This window comes from Numida meleagris, chromosome Z (genome assembly GCF_002078875.1).
Source record: "Numida meleagris isolate 19003 breed g44 Domestic line chromosome Z, NumMel1.0, whole genome shotgun sequence".
Lineage (NCBI taxonomy): Eukaryota > Metazoa > Chordata > Aves > Galliformes > Numididae > Numida > Numida meleagris.
Window position 1 is genome coordinate 67664658 of NC_034438.1, and position 22163 is coordinate 67686820.

General features: G+C 44.2%; 1 protein-coding gene and 1 long non-coding RNA gene across 2 annotated transcripts; one reads left to right on the forward strand and one right to left on the reverse strand.

Annotated features, from left to right (window-relative positions):
* On the reverse strand, nucleotides 694-3980 carry LOC110389977. Its single transcript, XR_002433482.1, has 3 exons — nucleotides 3478-3980; nucleotides 1965-2038; nucleotides 694-1400 (listed from the first exon to the last, which is right to left on the reverse strand). It is a non-coding gene; the product is annotated as an uncharacterized LOC110389977 (long non-coding RNA).
* Nucleotides 20509-22050, forward strand: LOC110390164 (histone H3.v1-like). The gene is made up of 4 exons (XM_021381374.1): nucleotides 20509-20871; nucleotides 21072-21220; nucleotides 21414-21539; nucleotides 21786-22050. The coding sequence occupies exons 1-4, from the start codon at nucleotides 20754-20756 to the stop codon at nucleotides 21930-21932; spliced, it is 540 nt and encodes a 179-aa protein (XP_021237049.1). The 5' UTR covers nucleotides 20509-20753; the 3' UTR covers nucleotides 21933-22050.

Sequence of the window (22163 nt, forward strand, 5' to 3'; positions counted from 1 at the left end):
TCAGGTCTTGTTGAATGGTAGCACAGCCTTGCAGTGTGTCAGACACTCCTCTCAGCTTTGTATCATCAGAAAACTTGCTGAGGGTGGACTCTATCCCTTCATCCAGGTAATTGATGAAGATGTTGAACAAGACCAGAGCCAGCACTGACTGCGGGGGAGCATCACTAGTTACAGGCCTCTAGTTCATCCATCCCACACTTCCTAAGTTTCATAAGGATGTTGTGGAAGATGGTGTCAAACGCCTTGGTGAAGTCAAGGTACACAGCATCACCTTTCCAGGGATGGAGGTGAGGCTGACTGGCCCATAGTTTCCCTCTTTTTTCCCCTTTTTCCCCTTTTTGAAGACTGGAGTGACATTGGCTATCTTCCAATCTTCAGGCACCTCTCCCGATTGCAAGACCTTTCAAAGACAATAGAGAGTGGTTCAACAGTCACCTCTGCCAGTTCTCTCACCGTGGATGCATACCCCAATTCATGTTAAGGGATGAATTTGACCTATCTAGAAGTGAGCAACATGTCATTCAAGTAGGTGCATGAAAGTGTGGTGAGCCAAGTGCTCATGAGCCAGTAGAAGCTCCATAGGAAGTTAAAAGTAAAATCTGCAGCCATCAATACCCAACAGCTGAACAACCTGACCATAACTAAAAGATCCTAATTAGAAGAACCCTAATTAAAAGATGACCTCCACAAGAATACTTAACCTAGACTGCACAGGACTTTAAAAAAAAAAAAAAAAACCAAAAAAAAAACTAAGAACATTTTCTATACTCATTTGAGGAAAAGCTTATCAAACTTCAGTCAGTGTATCACACTTCAGGGAATGTGAGTTGAATTCAGGCTCCTTTAGTAATATTCTTTCCAATATTTCCATACATTCTAATCAAACTGAACCATTTTACCCTCTTTTCAGTTTGGCTTAGAAGGTTCCAGAACACCTAACAAGGTTTTGGCACATGGAAAAAAAGTGAGCAGCACTTGTCCAGTGAGCCGCTCCTGGCTCACTGTTGAGATTAAAATTAAATATAGTGACAACATGAAGTGTGACAGTGAATATTTCCCATCCTCCTAGCCAAGAATCTTGGACCTGAACTACTCAGCTTCAGGCCTCTGCAAGAGAATACGTAAGGTACAACATGTCCAGACACACCAAATCCTGGGCCTACTGCAGCATTATGACACTGTGATCACCTCAGTGAGCACTGGATTTCTCAGCTGAGTTCAGAAATTTTAGTTAAGCATGAACCTTGAATTTCAATATTCACAGTCTTTCAGGTGCAGCTGAGCAGAGTGGAGATCACTGTTCAGAGATCTTTTCCTCCCTGACTGATGAGACAGCTTTTTCAAGTGACAGTTTGACGGTGAAGGACATTGGACAGTAGGTTGCTGACTGACAACTAACTCTGTAAAACAAGAAATAATACAGATATAATTCAGACCTGGTCAGGCTAATGAGGTGACATGGCTTTCACACTGGTGTTTGTTACTATTAGTTGGCCATGAAAGTAATCACAGAGTGCGTGAGAGAGACTGCAGCTGCTGATAAAGGGGGTTGCCAGCAGCTCACAGGAAGCAGTGCTAATAGACATATCCTTCCTTTTGAAATAGACTTTAAGCAAGCTGACATGGCCCGCACTGGCCTTCCACATAGCACAGGCTTCTACGATTACCAGCGAGAGTCCCCACTGTATTCACAGCCTCCCTTCATGACTAAAAGCTTTTGAGCTTCCAGAAAATTAAAGGAGACAACCTGAAAATTTGGCTAAACATTCTCCTTTTCTAACAGCCTTAGGTCCTTCTACACTAACTCCAAGTGAAGCAGGCATATAGTGACAAGCACAGAGTATACTCTGCACACTTCTTTTCAGACAATTATAATGCCAAGAAGGGACAAAAAAAAAAAAAAAAAAAGAATCTAATGAAAGAGGATTCAGAAGGAGATTAATGGAAGGTGGGTAGCTACCTACCTCTGTGCTCTGCTTTACTGGCCTTTTATTATGCTTTCAGTATAGATTTCCTGTAGATGTGGCCCAGGCAGTAGCTTGAAGACAAGGGAAGTTAAACCTTTCGGTAGTGGTACTGGAAACATTTTCAGTACAATTTCCTATACTCCATTTATGTGTGAGTAAATCTGAGTGTTGAAAAGTACTGCACAACCTCACAAGATCATAAAAACTGTGCCAGTTTGGTTCCATGACCACTTCCCTGGGGATTATTCCCAACCACCCTCTGGTGAAGAACCTTTTCCTAACAAGCTGACCAGCTCCATGCCATTCACTTAGGTGCATGAGAAGAGCTCAAGGATGCAAAATTCAGAAGCATTCAAGCTGACGGACACACACACATGCATTCACATATCCCAATCACGCAAGAGCAGAATGTGGTTCTTCCATCTGTACCTCTCTATTCCTGTATTATCAGGTCCTCCCTTCTGACCTCCTATTACAAATACAGCTTTCAGCCTTTCCAGGCACATTGTTCCCTGCTCTCACCTAGTGCTGCTCCATGCACAGAACTGCATACCCACAGAAAATCCAAGGTGCTCTGTGTGCATGCGACTGAACTGATCCTTAAAGGCACCCACGCATGTGTGCTGAAATTGGTCTCTCAGTCATATATGTGCTCATATTTAGTAAGTCCAGTGATGGGAACGTATAAAGCTTATTGTTTTCAACTCACCTAGCAGGGACTAATCTTTACATTTTGTGTGCTAAATCATGATGCACTCACAATCTAAAAATACAAGATCTACAAAAGTAATATACAAAATCTGATGCTACAGAGAAAGGAAGGTCTTAGGAGAACTATTTGTGGTAAGAACTGCTTAAGGAAGCATGTAGTATAACTCTCCCCATGTACTGTCAATTCCACCTTCTACAGCACTGAGCATTTTGTATTCCATCCTTTTTGCTGCTATCTTATCTTATGCTTGTCTGGCAATCCCTTCACCACAGAATGTATTTTTTTTTAGTTCTGAGTCAGTACAACATCTAACACAATGAGTACAGCTGTTGACTATGCTGACAAGATACTATCAGTCGTAACATCAGTAGCATGAGTAGTGATGATTTTGGTGCATGCCTATGCATTACTCCAATTTTCCTCTGATTTATAGCAGCACAAAGCTAAAACTTGAAAACACTAGACCCATTTGCATCACCTCAGGATCTGGCTCAGCAGATCATAGAATCAGAAAATCATTTCTGTCAAAAAGACTTTCAAGATCATCAAATGCAAACATCAGCCTGACCTATCAAGTCTCGTTACTAAACCTCATCCCTTAGTGTTATGTCCACACATCTCCTGAATACCTCTAGCAATGGGGACTCCACCACCTCCCTGGGCAGCCTTGTTCCAATGCTTATCTACCCTGTGAAAAAAATTCTTCTCAATATCCCATCTAAATCTCTTCTGTTGCAACTTGAGCCCATCTTCTCATGTCCTATAGCTCATCACCTAAGAAAAGAGACCAACACCCACCTTGCTTTATCCCTCTTTTAAGGAGCCATAGGAAAGAGATGAGTCTCTCCTCAGCTTCCTCCAGAGTAAACTGTCACGGAGTTATCTCTGGATCTGTCTGTGCCCATGACAGGGGGACAGCAGGCCCACAGGCCCAGCAGCCCAGAGAAGAAAGAAAAGAGACAAAAAAAAGCGTGAGTGGTTTATGGGCCAGCCTGGACCAGGCCCATGACTAATGAGGCAGGGGACCTGCAGACCCACGCCCCGGGAAAAAAGGGGAAGGGTAGGGGAATCATAGATGGGTCTAAAAACAGCAGCAACAATCTGAGGAGTTAATTTACTAAATATGATATCAGAATGCAAAATAACACAATACAGCACAATATGATTGAAGTTGAGGCCAACAAATCAAACAGAATGAGAGAGTGTCCAAAACCAAGGCCTTACTCTGTAAAGTGCAGGGGGACCACGTGCTTCTCCGCAGCACACAGAGACTCCAGGCCTTCGAGGCAGCTCCTCCTACCCGCTCCTGCCACAAAGACCCCTGGGGAATGAAGCTCCTCCCCTCCCCCTCCGAGAACCAAGCACCCAGAAATGAAGCAGTCCGCAGATCCAGAACATTAACTTTTTAACTCCCGGTGCTTTACATGATGTTATGATGTGGAATACCGACAATAAAAAAATCACAAAACCACAACAGTAAACAAACTCAGTTCCCTCAGCCACTCCTCATAAGTATTCTTTTCGAGTCCCCACCCCAGTTTCATTGCTGCTTTCCTCACACATTTGAGCAACTCAGTATCCTTCTTGTAGTAAGGGGCCCAAAACTGAACACAGTACTCAAGGCAGAGTCTCACTAGTGCCATGCTCAGGCGGACGATCACTATCCTCATCCTGCTGGTGGCAGCATTGCTGAAGCCAGAAGCCAGGATGCCACTGGCCTCCTTGGCCACCTGGACACGTTGCTGGCCTGCTGCTGGCCCATTGCTGGCTCGTGACATCTAAGACAGTGCTTTATACCTCTGACAGTGCTTTCCAGCTTGTCTGATCACCATGTCATTCAAGATTTTAATTCCCATGCCTTTGCTGTGGTTACACCTGAAACAGTTTTGCTTTCCTTATAGATGTCTGTCAGTGCTACCTCTCATGCTGCAATGCATCTTAGAGGATATACAGTGCATAATAATGCAGGGGAGTAGAAAAAGATCCGTATCTTTTAAATCGTCACAATAGGACTTAATTAGGTCACTATTCAACTGAGCAAACGCTCATCTTTAACTCTGATTGACTTTACTGACGGCAGAGGCCGTGTTCGATAGAAAGACTGGGAGGTACAGGCTTCATCCTGTGACACAGCACAAGGAGAGTTTATTTCATTAAATACAACATGAGCCCAACCAAACTCCAGACAGCCCCCCTGAGGTAATCAAGAACTGGTAATTAGATCCTACACACTTCTACCTCAAACCGTAACCAACTGCAAAAAAAAAAAAAAAAAAAAGTTTGCAATTCAGTGAAAGAACCCTACATAAGTGAATTTAAATCAAAGGGCTGTAACAACTGAAATGGATGACGTCATTTCATAACGGTGGGTCAGAACATAACCCAGATAGTGCAGCTTATTTCCCAGCTATCCAGAGTATTTTTATGAAATGTTTGCCTTCTGGAAATACATAGTTTGTAATAGCTGAGTAGGTGCAACATAAATACCAACGTCACATTTAAAATCATTATGTACTGCTTCAGAAACAAAGACTTTCTACTCAGTTGAGGGTAAGGATTTTATTACAAAAGAGGTACGTGCTTTTCTGATTCCAAAATGTTACATTCTCTTACATTTTCAAAAATAAACAGGAAAGAGATTACCCTATAGGTACACTCCAGTCTTAGATGAAAAATGTCATGCCAACTCATTCTTCCTGGTGTTATTAGGTTAGGAGACAGCTTCTAGGTGAAAGGCATCCACCTGTAATGATCACATTAAGGCAGAATGTATTAATTAAAGATGAGGTCTGTTTTTATTCACTTGTGGTGTCAGATGAATAACCTGTGGCATTTCTGTAACAAAACCAAACTTCAGAAGAAAAAAAAATATTTAAAAAAGTTAATTTTGTCCTCTTCTAATAAAAAAAGGCATGCACTATATTCTTATATAAACATAAGTCAGAATAGCTCCACTGCTATCCTGTGTATGATACCTACCTGAGGATAATCTGCTCCAAAACATGGGATAGCCTTGTTTGATCACAGTTTTGGATGTCAGGGGGAAGTTCTTTACAAAGAGAATGGTGAGGTGCTGGCACAGGCTGCCCAGAGAGGCTGTGGATGCCCCATCCACGGAGGTGTTCAAGACGAGGTTGGATGGGGCCCTGGGCTAGTACCAGATCTGGAGGACAGTGGCTCTGCCTGTGGCAGCGGGGGTGGAACTTGTTGGTCCTTGGGGTCCCTTCCAACCCAAGGCATTCTGTGATTCTATGAAAGACTTCCCCTAAATTATTTGTTTTTAAAGGGAGTCACCAATTTGCAGATTTTCACGGGAATTGAGACTTACAATTCTAGCAGCCAGAGGGTTTTTAAATGCTGCCCCTAGTTTCTTTTGATAAATATTTTTAAATAAAAGCATGTTTTCCGTCTCATTTTAAACTGTATCAGCATACATTTTGTCCTACAGAGATTGTAACTTAAAAATTTCTGTTAGTTCTGTAGATAGATAATACTCACAGACAAGTTGAAAGCCAATTTCATGTTTGGTTTACTGCTCTAAAGGGGAGAAGTACATTTAATAGAATTTTCGGGTCACATTCCACTCTTGTTGATGTAAATTCAGCATAAAGAAATAACTTTTTTTGAATTTATAGAAGCATTCATGGAACCAATGTATGCCCCAAAGAGGTTTACTGCTACTCTTTGAGCAAGACTAAGTACAAATTTAAAACTAGATCTAAAATCCCACCAACTGTATCTTCTAACCCCATTAAATAAGCTCACCTCCAACATACACATTCTGTACGCTGAGTCCTGGAGAAGTGTTGTAATTTTGATTTGACCTCAGTGGCTTAACCCCATTTTAATCACAGACTGTCTTGTTTTGCCACAGACTGGGCTCATTCCTAAATCTGCTCACCAGCTAGTTACTTTATTTACTGCAGCACACTGCTCCCTAGCTGCCTCCTCCAGTAATAGGTAGCTCAGGCACAGACAGCTATAACCAATACTGCAGAGAGATGCATAAATTAAACCAAGTATTGCGCTCTGCTACGTTAGGTAAAATGCATTTCAGATCCAAATGAAAGCGGCTTTTCTGACAGCCTTCCCACTCCTGCAATGAGATTACCTCAATGAGGGTTTTCATTTCCTAATGCTTCAGTCAGTACTAACACATCTTCTGTTTAAAAAAAAAAAAAAAAAACTTCAAACATTTGCAAACTCCTGCAAAAAAAGTCAGTAGCGGGGTCTATAAGAAGAGTTCCATCCTTTACCATGCCAGTAACATCCATATGAAGTGGATTGGTTTAAATGTGTAGGTAGTTATGTAGATAAATCGATAGGCAGGTATACATATATATGTATATATTCACTCAGCATTTTTATTTTGCATCAAATCAGCTGGGAATTGCCTGCATTTAACAGTTTAATGCAGCTCACTGTCATTCATGCGGAGAAGTTCAGGTAAATGAAAGTAAACTGCGTATTATACCCAATAGAAGGAGAATCTCAGGTGCCCGGGTGTAACTTGCTACTCCAAGCGAAGCACAACATTAGCATCCAAATCTCACAGAAACTTTGGTGGGGCATATGAGTTTTCCCTCTGGTGCTTCATAGCTGGTGTTTTCGGATATTTCTTGAGTAGGACAACATTACCTTAGAGGGTTCAAGAAGAAAATACTGTAGGAAACTGCATCGTTTTCCATCAGCTGCCAGTCAGGCCCTGCACACCTTTCCTGCCTCTGTCATATTGTTTGTTGGAAGGCCAGTGCCACTAAGGGGGAGGGTAACTACTGTTGTTCACTAGATGAGAAAATGAAGCTTTCTCATCTTAAATTGGGGTGCAGCTATGGCGGACAATGGACCTCACTTTTACTTTGTCAGTGTTTTTTCTTTAAATACAAGGTGCTCTCTCATCTACAAGGACAAGTTCAATTTCCCTTCAATTCAGCTCTGTTAGTATGGCCCTGAGCAGAATTAATAAATCCGCCTCTAATTTATTAATGTCTTTAGAAGTTCCCCATTCCACCAGCTCACATGGCATGTACTTTTAAAAAATGATTCTGTCATCTGGAATGAGAAGATACAAATAATGAAGAAAACAGGATCAGAGTGACTGCATTTAATGACTGGACTCCCAATAAGCTTTATGACAAGCATTACAAACACCCTCGTGTCTCACCACAGCTGCAGTAAAGCAGACTCACATGTGACAGCTCATCTTCATCTTAATTAGCAACACCTTTAAATCAGAAGAGCTTCGTCAAAAAAGGGGTCTTCACCTCAATTAGAATGTGTAACTCTCCAGAGAGACCAATGGAGTGCTATGAACACAAATCTGTTACGGGAGTCAGAAGAGGAGCAGAAGCACAAACTATATCCTTTTACTGTGTAATTTTGTATGGCAGTCTATCATTGAAACTATTCCCAAGCCAAACCTTCTTCTGGGGCACTTTGCACCAGCCATGTTCTTCTCCTTGAAATTTGGTCCTTATAAAGGAGTAAGAACATGTCCTCCTGTTTATTCAGCTTTAGCATTGCCAAGAAAAAAATAATAATATTTTTCAGGATGGAGTGAATGAAAAAATAAATATGATAAACATACAGCAAAATTCTACGACACATCCAGGATCAGGTGCTTTTCCTGTACAATAGAATTAAGGGCATGAAAGCAAGCACCAGCAGAAGGAAGGTTTTCGGAGAGCAGCACAGATCAGAAGTGAGCAGGATTACCTTGTATTTGATCTAATGCACAGTGGCAGTAAGGTTAATGTATTGCAGGTTCAGTGGCTGCTTTTCATATTCTGTATAATAGAGCTGGCTCCCTTTGTTCTGTGTGCCATAAAAACAAGAAGCAAAAGGAATCTTGCTGCAGAGAGGAAGGCTCAATACATTTTCAGATGGGGTGCATGGGGTGTGCACTGTCTGCTAGAGGCATCTTCTCACCTGAGTGAGACCTCAGTGTTCAATTGGTTTGAACTGGCTTTCAGAAGAATAAAGTAGGTCCACCAGTCCAACAACAAAAACCAGGGCATAAGTGTTAAGTTTTGAACTCTTACATTATCTTCCTAAGTAGCAAAATGACAGCTATGTTATGCCATTTACATTTGCTTAAGCAACCCGAAGTGAAAGGTGAAATCAGCTTTAACTTTAGGCTCTCCCTGACATCTCCTGTTAAAACAAGTACAGACCTCTTGCACTTAGTGAAAAATAGATGCCACTGTGAATCTGTTCATTAAAGTGATTCATTTGCATATGTGCTTGACTTCTGTTTATCTTGGAAATTTCTGGAATAAAAATATATTCCCCTTTTTATCATTTTTTTTCCTGTAAAGAGACTACACTTCAGTTCTGAAATAACTTTTACCATTAGGATTTCTATAGGCTTTTAGAATTTGGGGCATTTTGCTGTAAATTAATTTAGAAAAAAAAAATCATAATAACCAAAATCCAGTCATGCTCTTCTTTTCGCAGGCAAGCAATGGATGTTACCAAGAATGGCAGGATCACAGCAGGGCTGAGGCTGGAGGAACCTCTGGAGATCACCAAGTCCAGCTCCACCAGCTCAGAGCAGGGCAAGTGAGCAGATCATCCACAATCACATACAGGTGAGTTCTGAGTATTTCCAGGGGTGAAGAATCCACAAGATCTCTGAGAAGCTTGTTCCATTACTTGAATATTCTCACAGTGAGAAAGATTCCTCTTCTGCTTAAATGGATTTTCCATCGTTTCAGTCTTTCCCTATCGCTTCTTGTCCCACCACTGAGTATCACTCAGCTGGCAACACTCCTGCTAGTGCAGCCCCTGGTGTTGGCCTCTCTTGCCACAAGGGCACAATGTTGTCTCATGTTCAGCTTGATGTCCACCATGATCCTGGAAGGACCTAGGGATATTGGATGCATTAATTCTATCCCTCCACTCCACCTCTCTGTTACAACTGTTTTCTTGCCTCAGCATTGTATTTCGAAAAATAAAGTTAGGACTTATAAAATGAAGTTATTGAACATGTTGTCATTTTTATAAAATAAGTGTGGGTTTTTCTATGACTGTACAATTACCTTTGCTGTAGCCATAGGCAAAACTTTAGAATTCATTTCCTTCACCTGTTACTGCAGGTCTCCAACTGAAGTACCTTCAGTTCTTCAAACATTCTTGCTAAGTTTTGAGAGGAGAAAGCAAGTATGCACAAGCAGTAAGAAAGCCAGAATGAATACATTCACAATTTCTTTATAGGATGTGAGTGTGTTTGGGTTTTTTTTTGGTAGGTCATGTTGTTATTTTTCCCCCTAAACACGTACTTTCCTACTGTGACATCACAATATAGATCTTGCAAAAGTATTCAGGAACTTCTAACTTTTGAACATCTCCTGAGGTTCAAATTGCAGAAGAGAATTCCTTGGGTTTTCTCTAAAAGGTTCTCTTCTTTCGAGAGAAAAGCTAGAGAACTAGCTTTTGGAAGGTGATTCCAATATCCTCTAGGGGTTACAAGATAGAGAAAAGAAAATTAAGATACAGGAATTTAACTTCCACCCATGTCTAATCTCTTTCTGCATTGTGCTCTCTCCTGCATCATCCCAAATGACCTACAGATTTATCAGCCCAAGTGCTAATTTATATTATTCTCCATTGCATGCTCAGCTGTGCCTATCTATTAAGAAATTAATACGGTCTCTGTATTTATCATTACTAATTTTAAGCAAGAACAAGGACACGTCAAGCCATAATATTGATGCATTTGAAAATATGTTAATTGTCTTCCTCATTAATCATCCTACTTAGCTACTTTCCACTGTGATTTTTCTAAATACATACCATGAGAGATATTTAACATTTTAAAAACCTTTTCTGAGTTCCTTTCAAATGCCAAAGTTTCGCTGTTAAGTGAAAACAAAAGTTTTGTAGGGATTTTTATAGAGAAATCACCAGTCAGAGATAGAAGTTAATGTATATTTGGTACATGTTATCAGCTGCTTGTCAGCCTCAATTACTAATGAAAATTAGATATCTGAGCTCAGCAGAAGTGCTAACTGTCTTTCTGTATGAGCCGTTCTGATCCTGGGTCCAGAAGAGCTGCAAACATCTCAGTCATTCTTCTAAAGCAAAACGTCTGGGGTAGATGTGAAACAGAAACCAGCAAATCTGAGTAATTCCTGCTAATGCTGACACAGGCATGCCTGTGCAGTAATGACTGTGTATTCCCCTCAGACCACAAACTGACAGTTTTATAGCGTATCAGGGTCTATAAGGTAGCCTTATGAATATTCACTGTGATTAAAGGCATCATTTTCTATTTTCTGTATGGAAACCTGAAATACCAAATGGTCTGATTCCATTTCGGCTTTGAGGGGGACACTGAGTGGATTTTTGCACAGGTGTACAGAATAATGTTTCTTTGACATTTTGATCTCAAGTTCTCTGTTCTGATATTTGATTCACTGGCTGACATATCCTTAGGACCACATAAGATCTTATCTTCAAAAATTATATTTAAGAAAGTTCCCTTTCAAATGATGGAGACAGCAGCCCTTTGACTAATAAATCAGTAAATGTCACATAATAGCGAATGCAAGCAACAGAGAAGCACAGGGGGCTGGAGGGGGTAAATCTCTTTAAAATGAGCAAGAGTCATCATATTTCTCTTCTGTCTCCTCCCCAAGTTTCCGTACTTTTCCCATCTTTGACATTGGAGGAAGTGATTCATGCAAGCTGTGTAGAAAAATCTGATTTCTTAGCATACCAAGTCATGCTAATTTTGCACATACTCATATGCATAATACTTCAGTTCACAAGACAAAGAAGGAAAAAAAAAACGTATTTCAAAGAAAAGACGGAAGAGGACAGTATGGGTTCAGAATTTAAAATGGAGGCAATCTTGCTCCTGCAAGCTGTTCTCAGACAAGCAGTATCTGTCACCTAGAAATTCTCTGTGACCTACGCATTTAGTCTGGGAAAAGCTCAGGGTCCTGGCATTCAGCTCCTACCAAGTTCCATGGAAGTTCAGCCTAAGGACAAGACAGCCAGAATTAACACACAGATGTCTGCAGGACAGCAGCATGTTCAGGGGCACTTCCACCCAGCAGATCAGGGCTGGCTGTTTGTGTGTAGGTCACTCCAAAAGTAATGCCTCCTATTTATGTCTATGGAAACTACAAAAGATACAAGGAGCACAATAACACTGTCAGACAGAGCAAATTCTCAGCTACAAAACACTATTTTTCAACAGTCACACCATTAGCTGTGCATTTTCACCAGCAATGAACAAGAGCCTGCATGCTGTATTCAGAACAGTCTGCACCAGCAGAGGTGACCCACTGTCACTGTCACCACTCCTGAAACACAGCACCCACCACCTCACTGTGCTCACACCCACTGGCTGGTCTCCATAGATGTTCACAAGTGTCACTGAATGTCAGTGGGTGCCATTTTTTCTACATGGAGGAATTCAATGATACAGCTTTGCTCCATATGGACTTCCATGTCAGACACTGTTCTGTCAGACTGCCCCTCTGCTGCCAGCTGTCACGTGGCAATAAAATGAAAGGGAATATTGGTAGGAAGGTTCAGCCTCTACTGGCACACCACCAACATCCGCCTCTGATGTCGTGGGCCAACATCATAAAATAGGAGGCATTACTTTTGGAGTAGCCCTCATATCTGAAAAGCTGCAGTATGATTATATTGATTACCAGTTGTTGTACTTCAGATTAGAGAAGATAATGTGCTAGTGGTTCTCCTTGTCTTCTCTCCATTCTTCAGAAAATAGAGTACAAAGAATAATTTCTCACTTGTTAGAGATCAAAAAATGTTTCTCTCCTCTGCCTCCATCTGAATGCATGCATGAGGTAACTCTACAGGGAAGGTTGTTGGCACAGACTTTGGACCTCCTTCCTAAAGTTGTGTCACACTGGCAGACACATTTTACTTAAAGCCCTGTCACCAGTGAACAAGTGAAAGATTTGTCCCCAATTTCACTGGTGCCAGGGCTTCACAACCTTAATTTTGACGGCCTCTGCCAAGCACATTTAGTGTTCTGGCTGCTACGTGCTTTACTGAATTTTTAAGCTGCAATTACATGTAATCATGGCAAAGAACAGCAGTGGTATTAACACTGGATCCCCCAAAACTTATTCAGCTATTGGTCAGGCCAGCTGTAATGTCATAATAAATGCTGACATGTGAAAGACAAAGACATTGCAACAGAACACTGCAGACTGAAAGAGCCAAATGAAGACATGAGGACAGTGAAACAGGAATCATAAGAACCGAGGGATGGAAGACAAAAACACAGATCATATCTCATCTCTATGCCACACAATATGAAGAAAGAACTAAGGACAAATCATCCCTCCTTTATTTTCCTTGTGCACCATATACTTGACCACTAAGCTTCAAGTTCCAGATTTTTGAGCTGTCTGGACAATGTGCTTCATTTTGTTATTCCCTCCTCTCTCAGTGATACCATATGAGGACATCAGCAGTCAGGGGAGAGGGCAGAGTCTTGCCTTTAGTCACCTTCTGGTTCACCTGCAGGAGCAACACTTGCTACCATTTATTGCAGACTGTTGAGCTAGAATGAGCCCTTACCCTGTGCTGATATTAAATGGACTTTGTCTTTAGCAGGAAGAAATCTTCTGTAGGTCCCTCTCCAAGGTGCATGCCTATCTTTGGACAGACCCATGTACTGGGCCCTAAAAGCAGTGTTCGTCTTTCAGATTTTACACTTACAAAGCATGTCAGTAGCTTTGGATTGCAGAATTTCTTTCCAGCTGCATACAAAAGATCTGAGATATTGTGCCCTGATCTAACACATACTGATTTGAACTCAAAGGAATAAGTGAGGCCTGTTGTAGACTCTGAAGCACTGACTTTACTATCAGTCTACAAAAATATTAGGGCTCTTCTGGATATTTTCTACATTTCTTTCACTTCCTGTTTAGCTATAGTAAAAAGCTTTCTGGTGCTACAGTATAAGCACAATGTACTGCAATGTAAAAATAAATACGTATATAGAAAGGGTAACATCTCATTCAACAGCAAGCACGCAGCTCCCAGTATATTCTGGAGACACAGCATTTCAATTTGCAGTGTGCAAAATCCAATTGCAATCTTAGCAATCAGGAGTGAACAAAATCCCCACTCCCTGGCCTTGCATTTGCCACACAGTGCATGAGGGAGCTCACAGCAATATTTTACTGCATGCAATCAGCAGTTCTAACAGAATCAGAAGATTTTCTGCAGATGAGAGGGGAATAAAATATAAAGATGTCAGGGAGAAGGTGAGGAAGGAAGAGAGAGAGAGAAATGCTCCCCAAATGTCACATTTGGGTGCTACTGCAGGACCTGAATTAACAATCAAGGTTACATGCTATTGATGTGGACATAGAAATAGCTACAGCATGGGCGATGTCTCACCTACATAGAGCAGCAACACTACAGTGACACTGATTGATCCATTCTACCTGCGCTGCAGTAAGGTCAGGCCACCCCAAGGGTGACATGGTTTCCATAGCATTCAGTAGCATGAAGGAATGAAGTCTTCCATGTCCCACTGACCCAAGGGCCGTCATTCACAAGAAAAGATCCGACAGATTTCTCCAGTTTTCCAGGAGCCAGGGGAGACACCAAAGCCCTGTGGCAGCAGCTGCAGAGGCAAAGGACGTGGGCTGCTGCAGAAGTGCTCACCCTGCAGAACTGTGCTTGGTGCAGAGCACTGCAGCAGCCGGCGAGCGTGCTCGTTCCTTGGTGACACTGCCTGTGGTTGCTTGCTCACTGCAGGAGAAAGGAGAAAAGCTTGTGCTTTTTCACTTAGACAGCCACAGAAGAGTTAAAATAAGACAGACTGAATGTTTAATCTGCCAGAAACATACAAGGAGAGCAATCAAATCTGGGATAAGTAGCTCCGAATGAGGTCTGCCTGATTGCTTTAGGCCATGCTGTTTGTCAGTCTTTTAAAATTCAAGTCATTACCAGATGCTGATCTACTATAATATTGTGATATTTTATCTGATTACACTTATCTGATTGTGCCGTATCTGCTATTTGCCTACCCATTTTTCCATGTATATTAAATGCAGGTGGTTTCATTATTCAGAGAGCTAGAAAGTGTTGACTGCTCTGAATATAAATGGGGATATTATATCATTACCTTGCTCTCAAAGCAGAGCTATTCAGTGTGTAAATCATATGCAAGGTACCTAGTGGAAACACAATAAACCATAATGTCTTGAGAGAGAAAGCAATGAGGAAGGGATAAGGAGATAAAAATTTAAGGCATTGTTAAAGAAGGATAATCTTCATAATCCCATTTAGTTCTTCCAAACCACCATTTGTTGATAATATAACCTTTATATTCAAAACTTTCTTTAAGTTCATTAAGTATCTCTGGGTGAAGTTATTGCCGCATGGAACATTATCAATAACAGGACTGAATAAAAAAAAAACAAATCATGCCAGCCGAACACATGTTTTAGCAGCTTTTTAAAGGATGCAGGAGGCACGCACGCAGTTCTGCAACAGCTCTGTGGACACTTTCTCTCCCCACCACAGTGCTTGCTCTGGGTCTTCAGGCTTCCCGGGAGAAATATGCAGGATCCACTTAGAGCAGACCAGGGCAGCAGGGTAAAGGGACTGAATCTAAGATCAATAATAAAAGATTATCTGGGACCACTTTTTGCTCGCTAACAAAACTCCTTGACAATTTCACTGTGAAAAACTGAGAGCATGATCAGTCCAGTGGTGAGGATGTGTGGAAATGTTACAGAATCACAGACTGGCAGAGGTTGGATGCAACTCTGGAGATTGCCCAGTCCAACTCCCTTGCTTAGCTAAAGCCGGTTGCTCAGGACAGCGTGCAGTGGGGTGCTGAGTATCTCCAAGGACTAGAGACCCCCCAAGCTCTCCGGGAACCTGTTCCTGAGTTCAAAATCCCACACAGAAGAAATGTGTTTTCTTACATTTAAATGGTCCTTCTCATATCCCAGTTTGTGCCCACTGTGTCTTGTCCTGGCAAGAGGCACCACTGAAAAGAGCCTAGCGCTGTGCTCTTTGCACCCTCCCTTCAGGTATTCATGGACGTTGAGGTGATCCCCTTGCTTCCTCTCCGCCAGGCTGAACAGTCCCATTTCTCTCAGCCTCATGGGAAGAGCGCTCCAGTCCCTTCACCATCTTGGTAGCCTTGCTCTGGAGTCTCTCCCATATGTCCATGACTTTCTTGTCCTGGAATTTCAGGAACAAATGAAAGCTGCAATCCTCAGCCTGTAAGGCAAAATTTGCCCTGAAAAAATCGACATGAACACTTGACTACAGATGTCTGCCATTCTCCTACAGCAGAACAAGGCTCCCAACCAAGCATTAACTATACAAAGCAATTGCTAAATTCAAGATATTCCCTGTTACCAGTAAAAGCATGTTGCCTCCCAGCAGGATTGATATTCCCTGTACTCGTGGTGCAAGTAGTCCCCTTTTTGTTCACCTTCAGCTGGAGGTATTTCAAGGTAAAATGAGTTCTCACCCCAGTGCCTTGTTTGCAGGGTACTGCAAGCACGCATGTGAGCATGGCATCTGTACGCAGTCATGTCAGTGCTGCACCAGGAGATTCATTTCCTGAAGAACAACACATACTGCAGGAGGTAGGAGGGCAAAGCCTAACAAACTCTATAATAAAACACAACAGACTTCAGCTTCTCTGGGAAAAGAAGAATGTGAAAAGATACAAAAAACAGGTGCGGGGGGGACTGGCTCTCAGCATGACAGCCATGAGTCTGCATAAAGACTGGGAAAATCAGAAGGAAAAGCAAGAAAATAAAAAGCTGAATGTAGGAGAAAGATCCTCAACTGTTGAAGGTTAGTTTAAGCTTGCAAGAGAAAGCTTAAGGGCAATAAAACAAATGTAGATGTTAGTGTAAGCTGCAAGATTTAAGAAGAATAAAGGTGATTTTAAATCTGAACTGAGGGAATAGTGCACTCTAATTCTGGGGCTATCGCACAGCCTGAAGCTCACAAGTGGATTGGTGAGCACAGGTGCAAATGCCAGTGTGTCAACAGTTTACGGGCGTTCGGCCCGGTTCCGTGATGAAGGGGACGGGGGATCCACTGGCCCACGCCCCAGGAAAAGGGAAAAGGGGAAAAGGGTAAGGAGATGGCCCTGAGAGCAAAGAACAGTGGCAACAATCTGAGGAGAAACAAACTAATTTACTAAATAAAATATCGGAATGCAAAACAACACACTATAATACAATATAATTACAATTTAAGCTGATAAATCCAATACAGAGAGAGAGAATGTCCCAAAATCAAGGTAGGCCTTACTCTACTACTGACGATAAGACGGCTGGAGAGCGAGGTGCTGCCAAGACGAGAGACGGCGGAAAAAAGGGACGAGGTCTCGTGATCTGCAAGTTTTTATACTGCGAGCTTTTATCTTTTCCCTCCGGCTGGAAAATGGTAACAGAGGAGCAAAGTACTGTGGGGAACGTAGTAGTCCTTCTCTTCTGAGAACCAGGTACGTTCACTACATGATGTTATGATGTGGAGTACCAATGACCAAAAATCATAAAACCATGACACAGTGGTATCCCAGGGTGCATTAGAAGAGCATGGCCAGCAGATTGAGGGAAGTGATCGTACCCCTCTCTTCTGCCCTGGTGAGGCCACATCTGGAGTACTGTGTCTATTTCTGGGCTTCTCAGTTGATGAAAGACAGGGAACTGCTGGAAAGAGTCCAGCAGAGAGCCACAAAGATGATCAGGGGCCTGGTGCATCTCCCTCATGGGGACAGACTGGGAAACCTGGGGCTGTTCAGCCTGAGAAGACCGAGAGGGGATCTTATCAAGGCTTACAAATACCTAAGACTGAGTGTCAAGTGAATGAGAACAGGCTTTTTCAGAGGTGCATAGCAACAGGACAAGGGATAACAGGCACAGAAGTTTCCATATAAACATGAGGGAGAACTTCTTCATTGTAAATGCGACAGAGAACTGGAACAGGCTGCCCAGAGATGTTGTGGAGTCTCCTCTGGAGACATTCAAAAATCTCCTGTATGCTTTCCTGTGTGACCTGCTGTACAAAACCTGCTTTAGCAGGGTGTAGGAATGGATGATCTTCACAGGTCCTTTCCAAAACCTACAGTTCTGTGATTCTGTGTCAGCCCTCAATGCATGAATGAGAGCCTGAGGGACACACCACCAGCTTAAGTTCCCATACTTATCAGTCTCTATGATTTTCTGCATAGGGTAACATCCTAGTGATATTGATACACAAGTCTTGGAAACAGGGAAATGAACAGATAAGATGCTGGAATAAGTGCAATTCTATCATAAACATCACAAAATTTGTTCATTGTACAGTTTCTGTTCCTGGAGACATTTGACACAGGGAAATTGTTGTTTTGTGTTCATACACCAAAAGTAAGAATTTATTTGTCCCATTTGTGGAATCAAGCTTGAAGGCATAGTATCATAGAATAGCTTTGGTTGGAAGGGTTTTCAAGTTCCAACTCCCTTGCCACAGGAAGGGTTGCCTATTGCTCAATCAAGTTCAAGACCGGGTTGCCCAGGGCCCCATCCAACCTGGCCTTAAACACCTCCAGGGAAGGGGCATCCACAGCCTCTCTGAGCAACCTGTTCCAGCATGCCACCACTCTCTCAGTAAAAAACTTCCCTGACATTTAATCTAAATCTCCCCTCCTTAAGTTTAAAACCATTCCCCCTTGACCTACCACTATCTACTCTAGTAAAAAGTTGATTTCCATCCACTTTAAATATTGACCAAAATGATGTTTCCCCACAGCCTTCTCTTTTCCAGGCTGAACAAGCCCAGCTTCTTCAGCCTGTCTTCATAGGAGAGGTGCTCCAGCACTCTGATCATCTTCATGGCCCTCCTCTAGACTCTCTCCAAAAGCTCCACATCTTTTCTGCTTTGAGGACCCCAGACTTAGATACTATACTCCAGCTGAGGTCTCACGAAGGCAGAGTAAAGAGAGGCAAACGCCCTGCCATGCTGTCCCTGTTTTGATGCATCCCAGGATACAGTTGGCCTGCTGGACTACAAGTGCACACTGCTGGCTCATGTTCAGTTTTTCATCAACCAGGACCCCTAAGTCCTTCTCAGCAGAGCTATTCTCAAGGAGTTTTTCTGCTAGTTTGTATACATACCCGGGATCACCTCAACCCAAGTGCAAAACCTCACATATTGCTCGGTTGAACCTCATTAGGTTCATATTGGCCCATCTTTCAAGTTTATCAAGGTCCCTCTGGCTGGCATCCCCTCTTTCTGCTGCACCTGATCCCTATCAACTGCACGGCTCAGCTTAATGTGATCAGCAAACTTGCTGAGAGTGCGTTCAATCCCATCATCTATGACACTGATAAAGGTGTTAAAGAGCACTGGCCCTAAGATGGATCCCTGGGGGACACAGCTTGTCAATGGCCTCCACCTGGACATAGAGCCATTGACCAGAACCGCCTGGCTGTGACCATCCAACCAATTCCTTATCCACCAAGTAATCCCTAATCCAGCCTTTGAATTCATATCTCTCCAATTCGGAGATAAGAACATGGTGCAGGACCACATCAAAGACCTTGCAGAAGTCCAAGTGGAAAGGTTTCTGAGTTGCCCAATCTGACTGAGGAATACTGGAGGATTGAGATATACCTGTTGCAATGCAGAAAATCTGAATGCATGACATGCTGACATACTGAATTATGACATTCAGTGATTTTGTTCTCAGACTTATTAAAAGAGAAGGACAGGAAATATGGCTGGTTTGGCAATTTGGCTTCAGTTGCGATCAGGAATCAAGTACTAGTGTTTTGGTTTCAAGTGGTAAGAAAGACAGTGAATGGAAGGTTTCTGAGTTGCCCAGTCAAAATCTTCAGGCAAGCATTTTTTCATAAACTTAATTTCTATAGGCTGGAAGATGTTACAAAGTTATAAAGTTTTTACAAGCCACTCTCCACCGTAATATTTGAAAAGTCACGCTGGTCAGGTGAAGTCCCGGGTGACTGGAAGAAAGGCAGTGTCACACCCATTTTTACGAAGAGTGAAAAGGATGACCCTGGCTACCAACAGCTACCAACCTGTCAGCCTCACCTCTGTGCTGGGGAAGATCATGGAGCAGATCTTCCTGGAAGCTATGCTAAGGCACATGGAGGCAGGGAGCTGATATAGGACAACCAGCACGGATTCACTAAGGGCAGACTCTCAGAGCAACAGTAGGTGTCCCTGTTCATTGAACAGGAGTCAGACTAGATGACCTTTTAGGGTCCCTTCCAACTCAAATGATTTTAAGATTCTATGAATACTAGACAAAGCAATTTGTTTAAAACAGTTAGATGTGTTGTTCAAAGTTTTTCTGAAAACTTTTTAGTGAAAATTTTCACGGAAGTCTCCATTGGCTTCTGCAGAGGTGAGCTGTAGCCGTGGAGGAGCAGGCTGCAAACCGAGCAAGGGGCTCAGGGGGTTTGTACCATCAGCTTCAGCTGATGAGCTCATAAGGAGAAAGCGTAAAGCAAACACACCAAACAAAGCCTCAGTCCCCTTCGTACGGACTAGTCTACCACGTGCATTCCCCAGTTCATTCCCACCTCACTTTGTGAATTCTCTTGCCCCAACTTCCCCCATTCCTGCCTTGGAGCTCACTAGCCTGCAAGCAAAAGAGCTGCTGAGCTGACAGCGAGTCTTCGTCTTCCTCCTCTGTCCTGCTGCGGCCATCTGCGGCCTCATAGCAGAAGCACGAGAGTCTGGGCAGCCCGGCTGTTCTCCGGCCCACTTCCAAAGCTTTCTGGGTAAGCAGGCGCACACATCCCTCATGCTGGCATAGTTTGGTCTGTGCCATTTCAACCGGGGGCCTGCAGCCAGCCCCGCCCGGGCGGGGCAGCGGGTCACAGTGGGGCCCTTTCTGACCCATCCCTGGGACAGCCAGGGTTAGCTGGCACCAACACGGTGAACCCGCAGTGTCCGGCAGGACAGCGAGGGGACAGGGCAGGAGTGTGCGGGTCTGGCGAGGAGCCCCCAAGCGCAGCCTACATCGTTTCCCTCTACCCCCGGCAGCCCCACGGCTGCCCCCTCCCCACCCTCAGCCCTCATCCGGCAGGATGGAGGAGAGACCGCCCAGCCGCCTCAGGGTGGCCTGGGAGAAGAGTGGGGCTCCCCAGGAGAGAAGACCTCCACCGGAGCCCTACGAGGTGACCGAGGTGCAGCCGCTGCATGCCGGTGAGTGAGGGTCCCCAGCGGGTTGGGCAGGGCTGGGCCAGCAAGTGCCCCCTGCTCGACACCGGGGCCCCATGACCTGACAGCCACGGGCAGGCTGTGCCAGGGCAGCGGGCACAGCGCTGGAGAGGGCAGAGCTCCTTCCTCTGCTCGCGCCTGCCTTTGGCCCCTCTACAGCGCTGCTCACTCTCCTCCTTGGTTAGATGCTGACTGGCTGCCTGTGTATGAAGAGGAGGAGAATGAGGAGGAGAAGGATGAGGAAGAGGAGAAGGAGGAGGAGGAGGAGGAGGAGGAGAAGGATAAGGAGGAGGCCAAAGAAATCATTGAGGACTTTCTCAGCTTTACAGAAGAGGTAACATCCCAGCTGTGCCTGCATCCCCGCACGGTCCCTCTGGCTCTGCCTTCAGGCTTCAGGAGGGCCGCTGGCTGGGCACAGCTGCTGCCCTGCAGGCGTCCCGCACTGCTCCGCACCCTGCAATGCTCTGGGCCTGCTGGACATGGCTCTCCCAGCTCACACTCCCTCCTTGTCTCTCTGTGGTGGCCAGGAGGAGATGCGAAAGATGACATTCCTGGAGAGAATCTGCACCATTTGCAGAAACCGCAAAAAGAGGGGCTTGAGTGAGAGCCTGGCTGTTTTCTCCCGTGAAAAAAACTTGGTAGCGAAAGTCAAGGTGAGGGGACAATGTAAGGGGTTGTGAGAGGGGACAGAGCCACCCAGGGACTGGCACCCTGAGAGGCAGGGGTGGGCAGGGGGACTGTGGGTGCCGCTGAGATCTCAGCAGTGGGACACAGGGTGCCTCTGCATTCTGGAGCTGGGCTGCGGGCACTGGGGCTCCTCTGGCCCTGCTGACCAGCGCCAGGTCTGCTGGTGCTGGCTGCTGGTGACTGCCAGGTCCCATCCTGTTTGCGCTCTACAGGAGCTGCTGGAAAATGAGCCCACGGACCAGCTGTGCACAGCAGTGCGCTACCAAGCCGTGCTTGCGATCGCCGCCTTGAGGTACCAGCCCAGCCCCTGGTTTTGCCAGCGCATCCCCAGAGCACAATCCTGGTGGTCCGGACCCTAGCCGGGAGGCATCCCCCACGTGGGCAGGGTGGCCCTCAGCTCTCCCTTGCTCTGGGCTTCTGCAGTGGTTGGAGGAAGCCCTGAAGCTCCCTGCAGGGTCTCGGCTCTTGCCCCAAAGCAGGAGGCATCAGGACTGTTCTCCATCCCAGGCCAGCGCCGTGGAGGAGGTGCCTCCCAGTAGGGCTCCACATCCCTCCCAGGGAGCCCTGCCCAGGGGAGGACCTGTTCCAAC